General features: G+C 32.5%; 2 protein-coding genes across 3 annotated transcripts; both read left to right on the forward strand.

Annotated features, from left to right (window-relative positions):
- Positions 1-15970: 15970 nt before the first annotated feature.
- LOC122586066 (alpha-1,3-arabinosyltransferase XAT3-like) lies at positions 15971-20312 on the forward strand. Of its 2 annotated transcripts, none has more exons than XM_043758174.1 (2): positions 15971-16115; positions 19161-20312. In XM_043758174.1, exons 1-2 carry the CDS (start codon positions 15971-15973, stop codon positions 20300-20302), a joined length of 1287 nt encoding a protein of 428 aa, XP_043614109.1. In that variant the 3' UTR covers positions 20303-20312. The 2 variants fall into 2 exon arrangements, with proteins under 2 accessions (XP_043614109.1, XP_043614108.1); XM_043758173.1 differs by lacking the exon at positions 15971-16115 and adding an exon at positions 18893-18984.
- Positions 20313-24199: 3887 nt separating this feature from the next.
- On the forward strand, positions 24200-24896 carry LOC122586557. Its single transcript, XM_043758544.1, has 2 exons — positions 24200-24763; positions 24882-24896. The coding sequence occupies exons 1-2, from the start codon at positions 24200-24202 to the stop codon at positions 24894-24896; spliced, it is 579 nt and encodes a 192-aa protein (XP_043614479.1).
- Positions 24897-25438: the final 542 nt, after the last annotated feature.

Below are 25438 nucleotides of genomic sequence, written 5' to 3' on the forward strand. Positions count from 1 at the left end.
AATCCACGGAATCGTGAGAGAGTCTATTTTCTAATGGTAATGCTTTTAAAAAATGACTATGATGTCAAGTTTCCAGATTGTTTAATTTAGTGAGTGAATGCCGAGTTCTGTCGAGTTATGTAAGCTCTAAAGTATTAAACTAACTCCCGATGCATCAAGCATTGTTGTGAGTCATATATATATATATATATATATATATATATATATATATATAGGTATTTTGACACGATTCATGACCATGAGTAAGTGGGTTTTTGGTTAGCTCATTTATTGGTCATTTAATGATTATAGGTAGTCGGGAATACTTACAAAGCTCGATAACTTACGTTATCATTTGTTTTGCTCTTCAACGAGGTAATATACACTACGTTGACACGCTGAGGGTTCAACAAAAGCATGGTTTTCATATATTAACTTCCCTAATGATAACTTGTTTGCTTATAGGTACTCGAGGTTATACGAGAGGTGATATGGGCTATGTACATGACTATTGAGGCCTGAAATGCAATCCGTATGATATAAAATGTCATGATGTGCTATGAAATGCTATGTATCTTGAGATAAACTGAAATGTGATTATATGTTGATGGTACGTGAAATGTGCATGATTGTATGGCTTGTTCATCTAGTTTACTGGACTTATTAAGTTGCCATAACACGTGCACGTTGAAGGACCCAAGCGTTAAGATGTATATGTGATAATGTTTAGGTAATAAGAACACCTAAACTATATGAGATGTGAAAGTGTTATCCTTAATCTGTACTTGCCCTTGCGCGGCAGGTGCGTAGATGTGGTTTCTTGAGTGGCTCCTTGCAACATGGTCAAGGATGTGAAGAGTAATACGGGAGGTCTGACCCGCCCCACTTGTCTTGAACATACAGATTACTCCGGGATTGGCTTGCCATTCCTTAAGGGTTATTTACTGAAATGGTACCTGGACTATCCACCATATTACTGATTTCATACTTATAACTTTAAAATTACTCTCATCATACCCCAACTTATCAATTCTCCACACAGACGATACCTGACCTGACGGACGTCAGTTTGACCGTTAAGTTGGGGTATGACTACCGTAAATTTTAAAGTTTTAGGTATAAAACCAGTAATACAGTGGATAGTCCATGTGTCATTTATGTTATTATTATTATTATTATTATTATTATTATTATTATTATTATTATTATTACTACTACTACTACCATAATTTCTTGTAAATCCTATTAATTTCTAATGGAAGTGATGTTTTTACTATTATCATTATTGTTATTATTATTATCATGGTTGTTGTTTTTTTTTAATTACACAAAGTATTATTTAGAAATAAATAATTTTAAAAAGTACATTGATATTTTTTTGTAAATATTTACTTTTATTTTATAAAAGAATACTTTAGTTTTATAAAAAAACTATTGTAAATATTTATTTTTTATTAAAAACTATTAATCTATCAAATTATAAATCCATGATGATTTTATTTATTTCATATTTATTTATTTTTTATATATAAAAAAAAGTAAATCGGAAGCAGTACATTAATTTCATGTAAAGCATTGATAAATGTACTTTAAGTCTTGAATGGATACCATCACATGGAGTTTGTTAAATCTGTTTTGAGCTGATTCAAACCTTACATAGTAGTTGTACCAGTACTAATGCAATACAAGAAATTATGATATTTTTTCCGGTTTACCCCTTTAAAAAAAAATTGAAATTTGTTTTTATAAAAATAAAAACTTTGTACTAAAAATGATCTTTATAAAATAAAATATTATTTTATTAAAGTTTTTTTTATAAATAATAGTATTTGATATATTAATAGTTTTTAATAAAGTAAATAAATATTTACAATAATTTTTTTTATAAAAATAAATTTTTTTTTATAAAATAAATATAAATATTTACAAAAAATATACCAATGTACTTTGTGTAATTAAAAAAAACAACAACAACAACCATAATAATAATAATAATAATAATAATAATAATAATAATAATAATAATAATAATAATAATAATAATAATAATAATAATAATAATAATAATAATAATAATAATAATAATAATGGTTAATTACATAAATGATATCTTGACTATCCACAATATTACTGGTTTCATACCTAAAACTTTAAAATTTACGGTAGTCATACCCCAATTTAACGGCCAAACAGACGCCCGTCAAGTCAGGTATCATCCGAGTGGAAAATTGATAAGTTGGGGTATGATGAGAGTAATTTTAAAGTTATAGGTATGAAATCAGTAATATGGTGGATAGTCCAGGTACCATTTCAGTAAATAACTCATTCCTTAATGACATTGATGTACAGTTGTAAGGTTTCTCCATCCGGTCGGGTGTTACTTATGTCACACTTAATGAGATGTATATGTTATATGATATGCGTGACTTATGTCACAATATGATATGTGAAAAAGATATGAAATATGAATAGGCACATTTAAGGTGGTTCATCTTAATATGAAAGATGTTGATGCTATGATATGTATGTGAGATGATATAATTGATGATATGTGCATTAATGATCTTAATGATTTTTATATAATGTTTTAAATGGATTAATGTTTTATTAATGATGTGTTATCTTACTTAGTTAATTCGTTAGATAACACTTGCTCTTTTAAAATGTGTCATGATATTTATGTTATATAATGACTTTGTGGTCGATTGTTTAATGTTGGGCAACCGATGGGTTTCTATTTGAATCTATTTTAATGATATGGCTAGTAACACCAAGTAATAAATGAACCTAACAAATTTTGTTGGTTTGGACTTTTAAAGTGTAATTCCGCTTTCTTTTAATGACGTTAAGCGAAAGTTTTTGGAATTAAACGACAGGTGTTACAAGCTGGTATCAGAGAAATGGTTTAAGGGAACCAATAACTATAGGTTTGCTATAGGAATTGGACTTAAACCGATAGAGATCAATTTAGGCTTAAGTAGGTATGCTCAGCCTTTAAAATGAAATGCCTTAGGACGGGTTTTGGATGAGTGAGAGTGTAGGATTAAGTGTATACGATATTTGTTTTGTTGATATGTGAATATGTCTTTTAGCCTTTATTCTCATGTTTCTCGCTTCTCCGTCGTTAGATTATTCAATTGTTATGATAGACGGTCCTCGAGGTGATGTGCTATCTCCCTACCTGAATTTGATGAATGTGCGCTGTAATTTATGTGTGAAGTGGTTTAAGTGAAATGAAATTTGTTGGATTAGGTGAAATGGTGTCCCGTGAATGGTGTACAACCCACGAGGTTAGTGACAATGACCACAACGGAAATGGGATGTCGTATGGATGCTAAGGATTGTGTGAATGGAATTGGTGAAAGAGTGTGATACATAAATGTGGTAATTGACATGCATGTGAAGTGATATAATTACATTTATGGTCCGGAACATAATTGCAAGCGTATCACGACGCGAGCGTATTTGTATAGCCATGCTTGTGTTGACCGGTGTAGAAAATAACGAAGTTGGTAAGATTTCTATGAAGTGATGTATTATGTTGTTGAGCCCATGGGCTTAAAGGACTTGGATTTGAAGTTTGATAAGTAGAGTTGATGTTGGATACTGGAAGGGTTATAAGTAGGTGATGCATAGAAGGGTTACCGGGCACAATTCCGGTCGTGAACGTAATTGTAAAAGTATCACGACCTGTGTGTGTTTGTGAGACTATGTATGTGCTGATCCGAATGAAGTAAATATGAGAATGATGGAATCACTGGATGATAGCATATTCAACTACGTGAAGAGTAGTCAAGTATCTATGGATTAAAGAATGATGAAGATGAAGCAAGTAAAGAAGTTAACACTAAAGTGGATTGAACTCTAAACCATGAAACTCCTCCATTCTATGAACACTATGTTATGATGTGAGGCTACATTCGAGCTGCGATGTGTTAAAATTGTGCTTGGGATTAAGGTTTGAGTTTGAAAAAGAATTCATTTAATGGTTTAATTCATGGGGTTGGTCGAACTGGACGACATGCGATGCATATTTTGGTCTGTTTTGGATTTCCGACTCGTTTAGTTTTGATTTCGCTACGGGATGATATGCAACGATTGGAACGAGTATGTACAGGGGGAGATTTTTCCTTATATTGCATGAGTGTAAAGGTGATGTTGATATCTTCCATTTGTACAAATCTTTATGTATGACTACTTCTCAAGATAAAGAGTTTTCCCTTAAGAAAAGTTAAGAGATAAGATGACGAGGGTATTTATAGTTTCTTAAAGCATATGAAGTAAAAGTGATTCAAGAGCATTTGATGCTGAATTGATCATGTTTCTTGCCTGTGTGATTACTCATGTTAGGCAAAGACTATATTTCTAAGTGAGACCACTCGTAGTTCTGAGATGTTCTGTTAATATTCCCGGTTTCGTTACAATCGTGAGGTCGAGTCTTCAAGTGATGTGTATCTAGTGCTATTTCCATGCAAACGCGCCTTCCGTTTTGTTCTCCATTATAGGAAGTTAATGTTTTAGACCGTGGGTTGTATTTCTTTTATAAGATAGATTTATGATGTTGCTACCATTTGTGGATGATGAAAGTCTTTGATGTGTATGAATTTAAGGAATCAAGCCTAAAGTTTTCTCTAGATCGTTAGTCAATACATCTAACAAGGAAAATCTTGCCTATTCCAAGTATGATGAAGAACATTATGTTTGCGTAAAGAGAATTATTACGATTTTCAACTCAAAGAGGCTTAGTTTTGAAATTTGTCAAAAGTAAGTAAAAGTTAAGGGAGCAGCTGACGCTTAATGTTGAAAGGAACGAAGTTCTAATTATTAGCTAAGTCCGTGGTTGCGAGGTTATGGTGAGTGATTGACTATGGCAAATCAGCTCAAGGTAATGTTCTTTAAGACAAAGAATGTAGTAGAACTGGAGTATAGACATAAAAGATGAGATAAATAATCATGAAGCAATACGTATAAAAGTAAGATTTCGGAGTCCGAGAACGAAATGACCAAAAGTTGTACTTGGGGAGGCTTATAAACCATGGTGACATGCTTATTTGGATGTCTCCTGAATTGTGATACGACCTATTATGATACGAGGTGTAGTAAATTTTATATGTTGACGTGTTATAGGGTTAAAAGCCAAGACTAGACATTGAAAGTTTTGTTACAAAATGATTATTTAATGATCTTTAACGGAAGTGAGGAGTCACGTTATCATGGACTAAGAGACAATGTTGTGTAGGAAGCTAAAGGTATTGATATGATATGAGCCCTTAGTAGGCAGGTTGTCCGTGAATGTTTATTCTTGGTGAACAACCGCAATGTTAAATTGGTCATGAAGGAAAAGATGTATGAAAAAGAAGTTATGTGAAGCTCCTGTTTTATTCTTACCCGAGGTCATAAATGTTTTTGGGTTGTGATCATATGCATTGAGACAAATTCGTTGCTTACGCGTTACGTCAGATGAAGCCTTATGAAAAGAATTAACTCATTCATGATATAGAGTTTACTGAAGTTGTCTTTGCATTGAATTTGTAGGGACACTACTTATATGGCACAAAGTGCACTCAATTCACTGATCATAAGAGCTTACAATATGTGTTTTCTTAGATGTATATGAATGTAAGATTAAAGAAGATGGATGGAATTACTTCGAGATTATGAATGTGAAATCAAGCACCATGCAGGTAAAGCTAATGTCGTGGCAGATGCTTTGAGTCGAAAAGGCGAGCTATTAGTAAGATATGTTATGCATCGAAAGTTATGGTAAGTCATGGTAGCAAGTTAATAAGGACATGCGTCGGAAGGTCTTATCCGCCAAATGAATAGACTTCACTGAATGTAATGTGTGCACTACTGATGAAGGTTGAATAAATGAGACGATTACTTGTTTTGATTTAAATAATGAACCAAAGAAATGACGAATCGGGTGAAAGGTAAAGTGAAAGTAGAAAAGACTATTTAAGAAGTTCAATGAGTTCGGCTATGCAAAGCTGAAGAGACCCATAGGTCCTGATATTATATCCATCTAGGTAGTACAAGGGTATATACTGATTTGAAACCCATTTAATGATGGCCAACTATCAAGAGTGACGTGATAGTGTGTGTACAAAATGTGTGGCTTGTACTCAAGTCAAATCTGAGCACTGAATGCAATATGGAAAGATGCAACAATAGGTTATTCCAAAGCAGAAATGTACATATGATGACTATGGATTATGTGACGAATATGTTTAACCCCTAAGGGCAATGATGTGATATGAGTCGTTGTAGACTAGTTGATAAAAATGCTCATTCTTCTCGTTACTCATGAGTATGTGTGCGTAGTGAAGCTTGCCACTTGTGTATCACCGAGTTCCGTTAAGTCTTGTGTTTGATCTTCATAAAAAACGCTAAACTCTAGAAGATATATGATATGTGTTTGTGTATTGCTTTTAGAGGACATCCATAAGTGTTTAGAACATATGTCCTGATGATGAAACCAATGTGACTCCATTGGAAGATGGGAGCATTGGTGCTAAGAAAGTGATTGTAGGTGAGCCGTTTAAGATTCTTGGCTTAAGTGAATAAGCTTCGTATGAAGCAAATGGACCTTGTGTTTGCAAAATGATCTTAATGATTTTTATATAATGTTTTAAATGGATTAATGTTTTATTAATGATGTGTTATCTTACTTAGTTAATTCGTTAGCTAACACTTGCTCTTTTAAATTGTTTTGTGCCCTTAGGTCCAACGTAGTGAGCAGGTAGATGTGGGAAACTGTGAGGCATGGGTAGATGGTCTTGAAGCTGACTTTAGTTTACACATAGTGGCTGCTCAATTTAGCATTTGAATTATGTCATGATATTTCTGTTATGTAATGACTTTGTGGTCGGTTGTTTAATGATGTGGTCGGTTGACCCAAACCCGACCCGATACCCACCGGGGACCTTATCGGGGACCCCATCGGGGATAAAATCATGCCCAAAACCTGAAACCCGGCCCGATAAGGATATTTATTTTTCAAAAATATTTACTAAAACTTATATGATTTGAGAAATGTACTACTTATTCTTGATGTGTTGAGAAATGGATGTGTAAGTTATTGAACATAGATACAAATTTTGTTGATATTAGTGTGGAATATATATTCAAAACTAATTACTTATAAATATATAGACATATGTATTAATATCGGGTCGGGTAGGGTCGCGGTAGACATGCCCCAGTCCCTGCCTCGAACGGGTTCGGGTATCGGGTTTCTCCGCCAGGTCGGGTTTTTTTTGCCATTCCCAACTCTAACATCAAAGTGAGTTTCACACCCATACTTTATTTCTTACGAGTATTTCCAAGTTTATTAGATCACTTGTATTTCAAGGTTGTTTAGATATTACACTTTGATGTTTATCTTTGTTCGGCAACAATTTTTGTATTTTGTTTAACATACTTAATAAAGTACATTGAAAAGTACACCGTGTTCCAATGCTACACACTTGATATATATATATATATATATATATATGGGTTCAGTCATTTAGTTTCTTGCATTTACTTTTATTACTTGTTCAACCCATATCTAGATCGTCACATCTGAACTGGTTACCTTATTAGATCAGTGTTGCTTGCCTGTCATTGTTATTGATATTGAAGTTTATTTGGGTAATCCATCAAGTTGGAACTTACATTTGGTATCAGAACAAAAGGGTTGAATATTATACTCTATATAACCTAGATCTCCTGTGATGTCGTAATTTCAATATATAACAGAAATTATTATTGTAGTTTTTTTTTTTGAAAGACATACGAGTAATTATTAATGATGCGGATAACTAGCAAGACGCTATCAACAAATATTACAAATCCAATGATTAAAGTACAATAAAGACAAGCAAAAACTATACTAGAAATACAATAGTATCATAAACTAAAACTTCTTGGTAGTTGAATTACGAACACTATAAAATCAATAAATAAACTTATGTCAACTACGTTAAACAAGACAGAGGAAAAATCCTATCGACAGAGATATGTCGTCCCACCGATTTCAATCTGTGATATTTTTGATATATATATAGTTCCTAACAAGTCTCAAGGAAAAATACAACAGAACCCGAAGCTACACAACTTGTTAGAAACACTAGCAACAACAACACACCTCCAAAAGAAACCCAAGACGATGCGCAACCATAGAACTTAGTCATCTAAACTGCAGGGGGGTTCTTTTGGTTTGTCGTGCCTTGGTATTAGTAACGTGGGGTTTTCACTCTATTGTTACCCATTATGAGTAGGGGTGTAATCGAGCCGAGTCGAGTCGACACAGTGCCAGACTCGAGCTCGACTCGATTGTAAAACTCGAAGCTCGAAACTCGATTCGAGCTCGACCGAGCCTTTATTTTCAAGTTCGAGCTCGAGCTCGCCTTACGTGTCAACATTTTCGAGCTCGACTCGGCTCGGCTCGATTAAGAATTAAAATTAACTTTTAATTCAAATTAGTCTTATAGGCTCGACAATTTCAAGCTCGACTCGATTAAGCTCGGCTCGATAGAATAGTAATTATGTAAAAATATATAATATTCAAGGGTAAAAATGTAAATAAGCACAAACTCGATTAAGCTCGCGAGCTTTTCGAATAGGCTATATAAGGCTCGAGCTCGACTCGAAAGTCTACTCGAGTAGCTCGAGCTTGGCTCAACTAAAACCGAGTCGATTTCGAGTAATTTGCGAGTCGATTTCGGATAGTTCGCGAACTGTCTCGTCTTATTTACACCCCTGAGGATAAGTTGTTACCCATTGGTGAACCACACAAGTTCCAAGTTTTTGTTAATAGGTTATTTCACGAGAAAATGACAAAAGATGATAACACAAACTTTTAAATAAAATTGGTACAAAAATTGTGCATCATTACTAATTAGTATTATTAAATTGTGGTGACTAGCTTCAATTATGTAAAACTTCAGAAAAATTAGAATTTATATTATATTTTAAAAAGAATAATCTTATGTTGAAAGCTACGTTGATGAAAAATGTCAAAAATTTTCTTAATATCTCTATTACACCATCAGTCATTTATTTTTTAAAATACTTTCATTAAACATTTACATCAATTACTTTTACATCAATTATCTAAACCACTCGACGTCACCTCTACAACAAACAATCGTCCCCCATCACCACACTGTCGCCACCACAAATACCGTCGCATTGCGCGGGTACTGTGTTAGTAATCCACAAGATATTTACGTAAGGACAAAATTGTGTTTTCTACTTATCAATTTTATTTCTTTTCCACACCTAATTCATTTATCCACCCGCTCTCATACGAGAAAAAATAGCTTGTTTGGTGGAAATGGATTGGACACCCGAACAAAGTTTTGTCTCGTCTTACTTTCTCAAAAAGATTACATTTCTTGTAAATGTCAAATGAGGGTGTGATAAAGCCTTGTTTACCATAAAAGTTATATTGGCCAAAAAGGAATTTGTTATGTGCTGTTATAAACTTATAATAAGAAAACTGGATATATGTAATTACGTACTTATACAACATATGAGAGAATTATTAAAAAATAATAATAATAATTGGATGGAACCACCTGACCACATGTACCATTTGATACATTAATCTCCTAGCCAGACTACTATTCAGGTGAACCTCAACCACTTAATAATCCCCTTATTATGTAAAGTTTGTTATTAGCAAGACTCGAATTCAGAGTTATAGTACAATGCATTATGTCCATATCTTTTCAAAATCCGGATTTGGGGTCAATACATTTTTAAAACTGTTTTATATGTAGTTCTATGTAAATGACAAGTATGTGATTCCTCGTAAGCTGTATGGTGCGAGAGAATGAAAAGTGACCATTCATGTGAGCAAAATGTTGTATGTGAAATTATATTGCATGTTAAATAAGTTAAAGGGTATATATACAAGAAATTAAATAACAAGTTACATATTTATTCCTTGCACCTTGAAAAAAACCTTTCTCCAAATCCTAAATTAGTGCGAGCTAGTTATAAACTTATGCTTGGCCCTCTTCGACTAACATAATTTGGTATGTAAATTTTTATTTAAAAGGTTAGATAGAAAAAAAACTCTCTTATTTGGCTCCTCCAATCAAGCAAGCATGATTGATATCACGTTCTAGCGAAGCCTTTTGTCGATCTCGACCCAGTCTTTGTACCGTAAAGTGGTACTAAAACTCTAAAAGTACCGCTACCAGCATCCATTTGATGGTTTTCTGGACAAAATATATGATTATTAAGTAAAATCTCATGTTTTTGAAATCCAAAATTCGTTAATGATTTCCAAACTCATCTTAAGCTTTTTAACTTGCAAAACTATTTTAATCCAAGTAAATAACTTGCTAATTAAGTTTTGTCCTCGTAATCTCATTTATATTTTTAAATACACCATAAAAGCATAGAACTTGTAAAAATTGATGCATTTATTGGTGAAGTTTAAAAACCTTTAATTAATTCATGTCTCTAAAAGTCACATCATATCTTTACTACTATATAAAAATTATGCACCTCTGGTTGAAAAGTTAGAAAGAAAAGAGATGCAAAATGACTATTATATCCGTAATAAAATAATTTACACCATTAGTTTTTTATCTTCTAAAATATTTCAACTACTCCTTTAAATCAATTACTTATACATCAATTACATTTACATCAATCTAGAACACCCGACACCGCCACCAACACCAACATCAATAGTCGTTATCACCACATGTCCCCAACATTACCAAATCGCCGTAACAACGACCGCCGCATTGCGCGGGTACCGTGCTAGTAAAATGAAATGATCTCTTAATATCTCTCTATAACAAGTCTACAATTATACTTAAAAAGTCTTTATTTTAATTATCATGTCACAAAAAATTTACTATATTTTTAATTAAAAATAACTCACTAAATGCTTATTTAAAGTTCTTAATCATTTACTACAAATAAAGAAAACTATTTTATATAGTAAAATATTTTTTTATATTTTGTTAATGTAATAAGTACTTTAATTTATAAATTATTATGTTATTCAATTCACTATTTCCATATTGATTTATAATATATTAATAAAAAAATTTACATGCATATTATTTAGTTTTATAATTTTAATTAAAACGTCCGGGTTGAACCCGGATAAATTTGTTAGTATGTGGTATAAATAAATAAACTGTGAGTTTTAATTGCATGATTAACATTGTGATATACGAGGAATTAGCGTATATGTTTTTAGTTGGTTTTTACAAGAAAAAATCAAATTGCATATGTGGCTGTGGGTCCATTCATGGTGGCCGAAGCATAGCCCACTACCAAGTCCATTTATCTCCAAGTCCAAAACAAAAAAGGGCACAAAACCTATACTCAGCATAGAAATCTCTTCTTTTTTTTTTCTTTTTTTTTTTTATAGGAGGAAAAACTTAGCATCCAAAGAGGTGCAAATTACATATTTACATAAAATAAAGGGTAAAATGCAAAAGAAAGAAAGAAAGAAAGAAAGAAAGAAACTGCTCAGTGTCGCCTATCGTGAGTTTTGAGCCCCAATACCTCGAGGGTGTGTGGGAGAGGTTAAGATGTAGGAAGACCTTACATTTACCTAAGTAGAGAGACTCCTTTCATTTTCTACCTAAATGGTAGAGAAAAGGTCCTCAAACCTTTGCATGAGATGAGGATCGAACCCATGACATCTGTCTCCATAAGCTAGAGTGGTTATCACTGATCCAACCATGCTGCTTAAAGGGTAAAATGCAACAGTGACGAATATAAGATTTAAAAAAAAAAAGATTTGGATTGGTGACTTTTTTTTATGGGTGTAAATCGAATATCCCAATGAAGAATTTAAAATATGTTATCTCCGAGTTCACGTTAGACAATTCTCTCATTAAATGATTGAGATGAAAGTTTGAAAGGAGAATTGGATCAAGTCATACGAACATATATAAATATATATTTGGTAATATTGTTAAAGATTCAAATTTGCTATCATATTATAATTTTCATTTTTTGAAACTCCAACATATAGAAACTTAAAAAATAAACTCGCGCAATGTAATGTCTTTTGGCTCTCTTTGGTTCGCTGTAGAGGTTTAGTAGTTTAGAAAATAATGTAATAAGTTTATTTCCTAAAATTAAAACAATATTCTGATAAATTATAAAATAGTGTTAATAAATAAAATCATAAAAAAATAAATTTTTATTGTATTTATATATATTATAATTATTAAAAAAATACTTTTAAAAACTATATGTGGGAACAAGAAAAAGAAAGAATGTAGGAATAGTAGAACCTGTTATAGTCGATCAACAACATTACATTATTGTTAAGGGGGTTCTTTATTAATTTAATTGATCAATCTCTGTGAACCTTTTTGAATATTGTATTTAACTTTTTCTACAAGTCATCGGCATTGTTAAATGTTAATTAGCAGGGCCAATAGATTGTGATTGTCTTATATGTTTGACAAACACACACGTTTAAATATTAAACCATCACAAGTATTTATGTATTAAATAAAGTTCACTCAATCATGCAACCAACAAATGCAAAGATTGAGGATGAGAGGGTGTTCAGATGTCATATTCTTTTTCGCCTAACACGCATGCTACATGTATTCTAATTAATATTCTAACTTCTAAGTATAACTTATTAACTTAAAAGAATTAATCAACTATATTTATAGAAAAATCTATTTTTTCCTTTAAAATGCGATTAGGTATCCCCTTAGAATAAACCCGGAAGTTGGTGATCTAGGGTCAATGCATGTCTTGCGAGCTTACGCGCAATGGTCTTAATTAGTGAAGACTATGAAATAAATATCAAATAAAGAAGTGTCACATGAATAATAAATTAATTATTTCGATTGTTAATTGATAATAACGACTTATCATCGAGTTTTTTAGAAATCAGTCTTACGAGTAAAATGTGAATATTAGTTTGATTAGACCGAAAATAGTAGTTTGGTTAGACATAAGTTAAAATTTACCAAATGAAAAAGGATATGTATGATATTTTTCCTAAAAGTAAATCGTTAATTAGGAAGGGGATTATACTTCCACCTATATGGGTACTGGTAGGGTTATGTGGGTTTTAAGAATTACTTGTATGGGGTGGGTTATTTTGAGAACCATAAAAAAAAAAAAAAAACGCGAGAATCAATCTGGGCCACACATCTCATCTCTTTTTTTTTCTCTCATCACTTTCATCCAAATTTTTCAAAACGTTTTATCTCACAAACCGTGCATCATTAGACGAAAAAAAAACCATGGGTAGTCTTAAAAATTTCGTCCTCTTTCATTAAAGATGCGACTTGATATACTTTTGACAAACTTTTAAATTTCGAAATTTTTTTTTTCAAATTTTTTTTTTTACCTGCACATGTGTAGGACATACCTACACATTTGTAGGATGTATAACCTACACATGTGTAGAATGTGTATGATGTATACCCTACACATGTCCTGCACATGTGTAGGATTATCGCTAAAAAAAAAATTAAAAAAAAGTCGAAATTTAAAAGTTTGTCAAAAGTATATCAAGTCGCATCTCTAATGAAAGAGCACGAAATTTTAAGACTACCCATGCTTTTTTTTGTTTAACGATGTACGGTTTGTGAGATAAAACCATTTGAATGAATTGGGTGAAAATGAGGAGAGAGAAAATTAAATATCATCAATATCAAAATCAATGGCCAAGATTGGTTCTCGCGTTCTTTTTTTTTAAGGGTTCTCAAACTAACTTTCCTCTTACTTGTATAACTTAAACCGTAACCTATACCAAATAAGAATTCGGGTTATTTGGGTTCAGGTTATTCATGTTGGATTGGGTTTTGAGTATCCAAATTTTTGCCCAAATAAATTTTAATTTAGTTAATTCAGACCATTAGGAAACTAGAATCATCCACAAAGTATCAATAGAGAACATAAGCAAGAGCATTATTATGTTTGGCAAGAGCTTTTGGGAGCTTTAACTTTTAGTTTTGAACAAAAAGCTCCTGTTGTGTTAAAAGCTTTGTTTGGATACAACTAACTTTAACTTTTATTTGAAAGAAAAATTAAGCTCCAAAATGAAACGCTTCTTGAAGTAGCGTTTCAAGAGCTTTAGCTTTTCGATGAAACTTTTAGTCATTAAAAGTACACAAATACTTCTTAAAGTTGCAACTACAGCTACCATACCAAACAATTTTATAAAATAAAAGCTCTAGCTAACAGCTTTGCTTAAAAACTACAGCTTACAGCTCCAACTAAAAGCTACAAGCTATAGCAACTTTTACCAAACATATCCTTTACCTTTTTATTTAGCAGAAGAGTTACCTTGGCAGCATTAACAAAATGTTATATCCTCATAAGCCACTACTTTTTTTTAGTGATATGGACATTGATATTCTTGTTTTACATCATAGCCACCTTTTTCATAAATAACACGCCAAAATAATTTAATGTCATTAGGTTACACAAACATGCAACCCGCAAACACAAAGATTGGGGTGTGTTAAGATGTCCCATTCTGTTTTTTAATACCCATATGCTAGACATAATGATATTTGACTTGGGAATTATTTCATTTTGTTTGGTAAAGTTTTGTCTCATTCAATCTTTTTGGCCTTAAATTCAGAGCTAAAAATAGAAACGTGAATTATAATTAAATCCTTATTTGGTAACACTCATGTGCTAATTATTTATGCAGAGTTGAGTGAGAAATAGTTGACGCACATTTTTGATACATTCCTTTTTGTATTTAATTGTAGTCTACCTCTATTGTTAAATTCTCCAATGATAGTTTTTGCTCGCTCTCGCTTAGTAAGGTAACTAATAATGTGCAGAGTAGTAAAGAGGATTGGTATATATTGACGCGAGCTAATTAAGTGAATGAAGTAGTGCAGTGATTCGCACTGATCTCGATCATAAAGACCATATATTATTCTTCATTCTAATATTTGTTACATTAGAAGTGTCGTGTTTTTATATATTTAAAGTTTACCTTTTTTTTTTAACTTTTACCTTCATATATTTTGTTTATGTTAGATAATATAAATTGATAGAAAGTTTTCATTCATATGATTTAATCAGGTTTTATATTTATATACCAAGAAAAAAAATATGTATAATCAAAGTTTATAATTAAAGACTCTAAAATTCTAGATAAAAACATTCTACTATTTAATCACCTTACATTACGCGCGCGAGCAACATATGATAGCTAGTCAAACAATACAATAATTATATCATGGTGATATGTCGATCATCATTAAACCAAACCACAATAGCCGGATTTAAGACTATATTCCGCAACAAGATGTTGAAGACCAACACTTTGCTCATCTTTCAAGTATATATCTATACTTCTATCTCTATTTCTACTATATTATCAAACATTTATTCTCTTTAAAATTTTTCAACTTTCAACTTTTCAACCATTCATTTCCATCTCTCTTCTTAAATTTCAACCATTCATTATTTCTCTCTCCTTCATAAATTATTTTATTCTTCCTATTCATTCAAAATCTTTTATCTCAAAAATCGTATATCGATAAATTATAAAAATTATATAGGTGTTCTTAAAATTTCATGCTTTTTCATTAGAGAGGTCATTCGATATACTTTCGACGAATTTTTAAATCCGAGAATGGAACCCGTACACCTAAGAACGGAGCCCGTCAGGTAGATCACCCCATCACCGCCACCGTCATTACATCACCACCCATCACCTCCATTATCGCCGCAACGTGCGAGTACCTTTCTCTGGTTTATATTAAACAAAAAAATTTGTTGAAATTAAGACATCAATCCTCCTTAACCGACGGTAGCATAAACAAGTCAACTACCAAATATATTGAAAATCGTGGGCACCAATCATATATTAAAAAACATAACCCATATCAAGTCACTTGCTTGCCATATATATATATACATGTATAGTACGTTGTATACATTACATAAATTTGCAGATATATACGTCTGTTATTTTCGCATGTTGTTGATAGAACGTATAGTAATTAAATTACTGTATAACTAAATGAAATACGATGAAATTTTAGCTCGAAGCTTCACCCGACATGACCAGAAAAGATTTGGGTACTGTGCATTTGTCGCTTGCCTTGTAGTCACATTGTGTTTGTGCACCGTGTTCAAGCCTTACCTCGGTCCTCTACCAGCTGTTTGTAAGTATGCTCTGATTATACATACATGTATATATATGTAGGAAAAGTGAGTATGAGACTGTTATGCACCTAACTTGGGTGAAAAACCTCTCACATACTAATATTTTAAATAAATACATGACCCCCTATTATTTTTACCTTTTTTTAAAAGGTATGTGAGGGGTTTTTCACCCAACTTGAGTGCCTAACAGTCTCATATTTCCTTCCCCATATGTGTATATGGTGTTTCATATTTTTCGGCAATTTTACTATATGCCAAGCCAGGGATACCCGTTATTAGTATATAGTAATTGAATTAATGTAAATATGTGGTATATAGTCATTACTAGAAAATTTACTAATGAGTGACTAAAGACATCATTAGGTTTGTGTAATCATGTGTAATAATTAATTTCTTTATAATTACTATTCGTTAGAGATCAAATTTTAATGATCATTTATCGCCACTATAATTAATATATATATATAAATTCACAAAATTTGATCGAAAGTAATTTTTTTTTGTTTTTGCTTAGTAAAAAATTAAGTGACCGATGTTGTTAATAGTGACTAAATAAGTTTACTAAACTAAGTGATTAAATGATGGACGCGTGGCTCAGAAAAATGTCACTGAAAAACATCATTAAAAAATGTCATCTGGGGTAGTGAATGCAGATATGATACATATGAATAAAATCCATGGAATATATGGTACGTAAGTGTAGTGCTATTTTTACGTTTCAACCAGCTATATATATGAATGTATGTAAGTATGTAACATATACACAATCTACTTAAGATATGGGATATATTTCCGTATGTATATGATCGCACTACAAGAAATACTACTTTTGGCGACCAAACTATTTAGCGACGCTAACAACTTCAAACTGTGCGTCGCCAATCAGTTTTTGATTTTAATTTCAAATTAAATTGTGGATCGTGAAAGAAAAAATAAAGGCGTCGCTAAAGTCGTTGCTAACAAATTTTAAAATAAAGGCGTTATTTAATAAATTGTTAGCGACTTTGTCGTCGCTAACAACTTCGCTAAAGTCAGTTTTTGACGACTTTTTCGTCTTTTTGCGAAGTTGTTAGCGACGACAAAGTCGTCAAAAAAGTTAATACTAATTTATTAAATATTAATTAATAGTTCACTTTAAATATATTAATTTTAAAAATGATAGATAATTTCAAAAACTATATAGAAGTTTTAGATACTAATTTATATTATATTTATAAAATATAATATATAATATATATATAAAATAAATATAATATATTATATTGTTTGTTAATTATTTAAAAATATAATGTCTTATATAAATAATTATACAAAAATTATATTAATTTTAAATGAAAAATTATACTAAGTTATTAAATATTTTTTTAAAGTTTAAGTTTAAATATATTGATTTTAAAGATGATATATAACTTCAAAAACTATATATAAGTTTTAAATACTAATTTATATTATATTTATGAATCAAGTATAATATATTGTATTGTTTGTTAAATATTTAAAAATATAATGTGTTAAATAGATAATTATACGTTAACTATATATAGATTGGTCATATTCGTTTGTAAGACGATCACACATTATCTATTTGGTCATTGAATGAGAAAAAAAAGTAATGGACGTTAATGAAGAAGAAAGAAACATAAGGACTGTATTAGTCTTGATTCAATATGAAAGGATCGTATCGGGTCCATTAAGCACAAACAGATTAGAAAAGAATCATATTGGGCCCACCTGGCCCAAATAGATCCCAAAGAAAAACATATTGGTCTTGATTCAATATGAAAGGAGCGTATCGGACCCATTAAGCACAGACAGATAAGAAAAGAATCATATTGGGCCCTCCTATATGATCGATCGATCATGTACATTACTTTATGTGGTATACGAATCATATTCACAACGTACACACGAATAAATGCACTATATATATGGTTATATACTTTACCTAAATGCAGGGACGGAGCCACTATGGGGGTAGTGAGATCAGCTGCCCCCACTCCAATTTTAGTTCAATGTAGATTTTTAAAATTTAAAAGGTATATTTGTATTTTTTGTTTTTTTGAAAAGTAAGAAAAAATAAGTAGGAAATAGATACAAATGTTATCATCGTTGTCATAAGCTTATTCTTTGGAAGTCACTGGTCGAAACAATAATTTTGAGATAGATATTTTCAATTAGAATTGTTTTGATATTTAATAGAAAGAATGAAAAAAGGTTAAAGAAAGCTTTCTCTGTTTGGATATGTAAATGTATAATACATTAATAGTATAAATGTTTGTGTAAAATCTATTTGCTTTCAAAAAAAATTTATACGAGTATATTTTTAAACAACTAATTATAATAATCATAATAGTTATGTATGAAAGATACATATATAAGCTAATTATTTACTAAGAAGTATATTTTTTGGGTTTCTTTCTTTATGATTGAATACGTTTTCGTTTAATAAAACCTTGTTCGACACGTGTGATCTTTATTAATTAAAAAAATGATATTTTTAAATATGAGTGTTACACCCAGTGTGAAGAACAAAATTCTTTCGAGGGTCCATTTTTTCTATTCTCGAGCTAAGACCATTTTTTTACATTCTCGGGTACAACTAATCTTATAAGTATTAAAAACAACTTTAAAATTGTCCCTCGGAAAAAAGTTTTTGGCTCCGTGTCTACCAAAATGAATAGTTATAGTTACTTTAAGAAATGTTTTATTCCAATCATTTATTAACTGCAGTAGTCCATTATTTTAGCTCTATATGGCCTGAACATTTTGTGTTTTTTTCTTTTTTTGTAGTAAAATTGAGGTTGACGATGGTTGATGGGATCAAGTTGGTGATGATTGATGACAAATCAACCAAAATCCAACGTCCATGTAAGTCTTATTAACCATATATACTGTATATATCTATTCTTTTATATATCCCCATGCATATTATTGTTTTTTTCTTTCAAATTTTGTTAAGTACAATAAATTATAACAAACATAAGTTTAATTGTACTATACGTTTTTAGATGGTTAATTATTTTCTCATGATTTTTCACATATAGATGCCGAAGTAAGAAAAACAACACTAATCTGCGATACATCGAAACCAAGATCTGATACCTGCGAGATCAAAGGCGATGTAAGGATTCACGGGACCTCCTCAACCATTTTCGTGCTTTCTTCAGAAAGCGGAAATGCATCAAGGACCATAAAGCCTTACGCTCGTAAAGGAGACCAAGGTGCAATGGAAGGTATAACAAAGTTCACCATAAAATCGTTCCAAGAACAAGCTGAAAGCGTGCCCAACTGCACAAAAACTCATAATGTACCGGGCATTGTTTTTTCTGTCGGTGGTTACAGCGGAAACAACTTTCATGCATTTACGGATATAATCGTTCCACTCTATGCAACTTCTCGAGAATTCAATGGAGAAGTCAAGTTCCTCGTAGCCAATAAGCGTTCTCGATGGACTAGCAAGTTCCAAGAATTATTACACAAACTATCAAAGTATGAAATCATTGATATTGATCAAGAAAAAGAAGTGCATTGCTTTACTAGCATGATTGTAGGCCTTAGAAAAGATGATAAAAAAGAGCTACATATTGAATCAATGAAGGATTTCACAATGTTCTTAAGAAGTTCCTACTCATTGGAGAGACTAAATGCGATAAATTTAACTAATAGCTCAACTACAAAACCCCGGCTCCTAATAGTTTCAAGACAATATACAAGAGCTCTTATAAATGTCAACGATGTGATTCGTGCATCACAAAACTCCGGATTTGAAGTGATTGTGACCGAAATGAATGCAAATCTAACACATGTTTCACGGCTCGTAAACTCATGTGATGTGCTCATGGGAGTTCATGGGGCGGGGCTGACCAACATGGTTTTTTTGCCCGAAAACAGTGTGGTGATACAAGTGGTTCCATGGGGGAAGATGGAATGGATAGCAAATACTTATTTTGGAGAGCCATCAAAAGCAATGGGATTGAAGTATTTGGAATATAAGATTAGTGAGGGGGAAAGCACTTTGATAGAGCAATATCCACTTAATCATCAAGTCTTCATGGATCCATATTCATTTCAAAGGAAAGGTTGGGAAGCTTATAAATCAATCTATTTGGATAAACAAAATGTAATGCTTAATGTGACTAAGTTTCAAGAGACATTGCAACGAGCCCTTGATATTCTTCATCAATAGAATTCTTAATTATTAGTACTGCTTTTGAGATTAAATATGTAATGGAAACATTATTGTATAAATCTTTTTCATAGAAACTTAATTGTAAATATGAAATTGTAGAGAAAATACTTGCATTTTCTTATGATTTAGAAGCTTAATTAAAGTCAAATGGTATAATTATATCTATAGTCAAAGGGTGCATTTGAATATTGGCATCTATTTCCATTTGAATATCTATATCTATATCTCATATATATAGAGAAGACTAAGGTCTTGTTTGGTTCGCAGATTCTGATGTAATTTGATGGAATTGGAATTGAATTCCATTCCTTAGTGCGTTTGGTTGCTCAATGATGAAAAAATATCATTCCGTTGGAATGTCAACATTCCCTCATTTGATGGAATCTCCATTCCATGAGGAGGGGGGAAGGAATCTCATTCCGTCTCTCCCTTAAATCTTCAAAAAATGAAAAACATTCTATCAAATTTCATTCCATCAGATTCTAATTCCTTCAATACATTCCATTCCATCCAAAAATATTCCGTGAACCAAACGCGCAAATGAAACGGGTTTGTTTGTGTGCTTGATGATTCCAGTAGTCGTGAGTTTCAATAGCAATAAAGGGAGGTGATTATGTGAAAGTGCTGGCTACAGGTTTATTGAAGATCCGACATCACAAGATGAGGAAGGCTGGGACGTTTCATATGAAGAGAAAAGAGATGTGCACGTGCTGGGAAAATGGAGACATTCGGAAGGAAAATAAAAGAGTGTGTTGGGTTCATATGGGTTTTACTCACAAGGTTGAATTACTCTTTATTTTATTTTCTTTTTAGCATTTCATTAACGATTTTAGCATTTTTTTTTAACTAGATGGGTGCCTGCGTGTTACAGCGGTACCATTAAAAAAAATGATAGTTAAGTTTGATGATGATGGATACGGAAGGCGATGGTCGGGGTGTCGGTGATGATGGACAATGTCACACTGGAAAATGATAGTATGAAAGAAAGGGAAACAAAGAAGTGGTGTGAAGTGAAGGTGTGTTATTTATTTTAGGGTTAAGGGTAATTTAAGGATATTGTAAAAAGTGCTTAAAGTATTAAACCTTATTCTCTTTATAAGGGTTTATAGACTTAGAGATAGATTTCTTCTTTCCGTACAATATGTTTACATTTATTGTTTATATATTTTCATTATGAGTAGTTGATCATTTCATTATTTATCTGTTTTCATGTTAAGACCTTTCCTTTGAATGTAAAAAAGTTTGTTTTTATTCTAAAAGCACATATAAAAAACACACATAAAAAAGTAAATATATATAACTCTCTCCGTCCCATTTTTAATATATTATTTTGTTTATGCTATATAGTTAATGAAATTTATATCAATAAAAGGTATATCTAAATCCGTTCATATATTTTATAGCAAATGTTATAAAATACAAACAAAGATATTTACGGTCAAAGTCAAAGACAGATTACTTGACATGTTAAATTTGTACAATTAAAATGGAATGAAGGGAATAGTAGAAATAAATTTTATCAATAACCCGTCATTTCAGCTAGTTAGTCGAGTGGTAGGGTTTTTGCCTCTTAAGACTGAACGGAGCAATGCGTGAAATTGCACTTTTAACGCACGAGAACGCCCCGTGACACCTCGTACATTGCCCCGAAGGGGCGTTCTGGAGAGAGAAAGGGTTAAGGCGTGAGAAATGGGACGGGGCAAAGTTGGCGTGAAAGACTTGGGCCACAAAATAGGAGTGTACAGACTTGGTCTTATTTGTGTCTATTGGTGATGATTTGTCATATCCTTATTTGTGGTCTCGAAAGTTACAAGTACCTTCACGTGACATTTTTTGTGGTTCACAAAAGTTGAGCACGTGGGAGATTGAAAAGAAAAAAAAGAAAAAAAGAGGGCTTCTATTTTTGAAGGCCTTGTTCCAAGTAAATAAGAGGGAAAGCTCCATGATGACTAAGATGCCATATGGCATGAGATGCCCCTACGAGAGGATTCAAAAGAAAGCCTTGCTCCTCATAGCCTAAGAAACACCAAAGTTAAAATCTTGTAGTTTAACATTAGAAGTACATTAATTTAATATTTGCGGCTAAAAAGAAAATGTAGCGCTCTTAACCCTTTACATGTTAATTTTTTGGACCATAAAAAACATAGGCGATCAATCATTTATTTATTCTAAAATAACTATTAAAGTATTAGTATTTGAGAGAATTATATACTTAGCTTAGGTATTTGACAATCACACTCTCACTTTTCTCATATATTAATATACCCATGACCCTATTAAGATCCGTCTAATGTGACAACTAAATTTAATTGACTTGTACTCCTAGCTATGCATCAGGATCTTTCGATTACATTGGGCACCAGATTCCTCCGCACCTTCGACTTCATACAGCCGAACTGTGTCATCAATCAACCTTGATTTTGGAGCTCCTTGTCGTTGCAACTAGTACTTGTGCGATGCTGGTGAAAGGATTTTCCTGATGCCCTAACGTGGCGATAGTGAAATGCGCCAAAATATATTACAAGGAACCTACAATTCGAGACCCCATAGACCATAGTCACCCGAAAGCCTATGGTCCAGTGACCAACATCTGCTAAAGGAAACAAACCATAAGTTGTAGTATTGATATCATTAATCTTTTCGTATCACGATTTTAATACGAAAATTCCTTAGAAAAGTTGGTCACACCTAAGACTCATGACTACAATGTAAGTTAACAAAATAATACACACCTTTTGTTTGAATCACTAAACATTTGCGACATATTGAGTATGTATAGTAGCTTGCTTGGGTCATTCGTTTTTTTTATAAAAATAATTAAATAAATATGTGTAATAAAATTAACTATATATAAATTTCAACTTTAAAATGTAAATTATACATATTCGAATTTAAACTGGGTTTTCTGTTTATTAATTCAAACAAGATTGGTTATGCCATGGTTTAGCCAAAATCATTTTTAATTTTCATTGGTGCCATAGTGGTTTAGTTTGGATTAACTAGCCTGGTACCCACGTATTACGACGGGACCTGAGAACAGTGATTAAGTGGTTGTATCATATTATTACATGAATATATGATTCAACTCATGTGATTTTTTAGTCCGACAGAAGGTGCAAACCGCCTTGTTGTTTTAGAGGACGGGTTCATTATGTTGATGGTTTATTAAATTCGAATAACTCAAAATGTTATGACTAATACTCTGTATTACGAAATTATGATCAAAACGATTGTTTATCTAAAAGGTGCAGAAAAAGTTATAACAATGCATTAGTATCAATAAATCAAACATACATAAAAAAAACCGGAATAAATTCGAAGAATTGAAGATTCAACAATTGTTAAATAAAAGGTCACTTATAACACACACCATCTCATAAGCTGTAAAGCTGCAACATGAGTTAACTAATTACTGTAATTTACAATGATTTAAAGTAACAACTCAAAAGCTATAGAATGTAAACGATAAGTATAGGATATCTATTTTTAGTTATTATCTTGGATCAATATTCTATTTAATTAGTGGCTATCTTCTCCTTATTAATAGGAGCTATGTATGGGATGTATTGGTGTGATCCCTCTATTTAGTCTTTGTAATTCTTTCATATCGAGAATGAGAAATCACCAGATCTTCTTCTCCTTGCAATTTTATATGGCATCAGAGCCAAAAACAACCATAGTTTAAACCAATGGCAGGAGACGACGATCAAACCAAAAACAAAAACGGTGAAGGTCCTAGCGGTGGTTCTAGCAGTGGAATCACATATGAGTCACCCTACTACCTTCATCCTTCCGACTACCCCAAACAACTTCACGTAAATGAAGTCCTCACAGACAACAACTTTGTCGATTGGAACCAAGAGATGACAAACTTCTTATTTGCAAAAAAACAAAATGGAATTTGTCGATGGGACGATCAAGAAACCTGAGAAAACTGAGAAAAACTACATGCTGTGGATGCGTGTTGATGCTATGATAAAGGGATGGTTGACAACAGCCATGGAGAAAAATATACGCAACAGTGTCAAGTATGCAGGAACAGCATCAGAGATTTGGGCAGACCTGAATGAACGTTTCGGTAAAGAGAGCGCTCCTCGGGCGTATGAATTGAAACAGAAAATTGCTTCTACTCGACAAAACGGCGCTTCCGTGTCAACATATTTCACCCAACTACGGTCCATATGGGATGAAGCTCAATCCATACATCCTTTTCCACGTTGTTCTTGTGACAAGTGTGAATGTGATGTGGGCAAGAAGATCAATGAACATCAAGAGAAGGAACGTCTTTATGAATTTTTAATGGGGTTAGATTCAGAATTCACTGTTATTAAGACTCAAATTCTGGCAACCAAACCAGTTCCCTCACTAGGCACTGCGTATCACTTAGTGGCGGAAGACGAGAGGCAGAGAAGTATTTCGAGTGAAGGAAGGATACAACCAGAGCCCGCTGCATTCAAAGTTGGACAGAAACGAGATTTCTTAGCTGGACAAAACAAAGAAAAGGAAGGCTCGAGGACTACAAAGGATGGAATTGAGCGATGCACTCAATGTAAAAAGGAAGGTCATAAACGTGAAGGTTGCTTCGAGATAATCGGGTATCCTGAATGGTGGCCTGGGAAGAAAAAGGACAAGGTGAAGCCCAAAGCTGCGTTTGTGGACAGTGAATCGAGCCCTATTCCTGGCTTAACAAGTGAAGACTACCAACTCCTACTGAAACATTTTGTTGAAACAGGTAAAAGTGGAGATACAAAACCCGTTGCAAATATGGCTCATAAAGAAGACGAAAATGGTGAGTGGATTGTTGATTCGGGTTGCACCGAATACATTACTTACTTATCTAACATTCTTTTGAACAAAAGGGACACTCCATTTGAGCCTCCTGTTGTCATTCCAAATGGAGCCTCCATTCCGGTTAAAGGAAAAGGAGACTATGTTCTTCCAAGAGGAGCAAAAGTCAATGGGGTTCTTTATGTTCCAGATTTCAAATTCAATCTTCTTTCTGTCAGTCGCCTCACTCGCGATCTTCAATGTTCCATATCATTCTTTCCTGATTTTTGTATCATGCAGGGCTTACAAAGGAGGAACTTGATTGGTGCGGGTAAATGCCGAAGGGGACTGTACCGAATGAAGATG

This window comes from Erigeron canadensis, chromosome 1 (genome assembly GCF_010389155.1).
Source record: "Erigeron canadensis isolate Cc75 chromosome 1, C_canadensis_v1, whole genome shotgun sequence".
NCBI lineage: Eukaryota > Viridiplantae > Streptophyta > Magnoliopsida > Asterales > Asteraceae > Erigeron > Erigeron canadensis.

What these genes read in the sequence shown, in the direction of transcription:
- LOC122586066 (XM_043758174.1), top strand. Translation starts at nt 15,971, where the DNA reads ATGAAATACGATGAAATTTTAGCTCGAAGCTTCACCCGACATGACCAG. An exon ending in CGGTCCTCTACCAGCTGTTT is followed by an intron (nt 16,116 to 19,160) that starts GTAAGTATGCTC and finishes TTTCACATATAG; the next exon opens with ATGCCGAAGTAAGAAAAACA.
- LOC122586557 (XM_043758544.1), top strand. Translation starts at nt 24,200, where the DNA reads ATGGAATTTGTCGATGGGACGATCAAGAAACCTGAGAAAACTGAGAAA.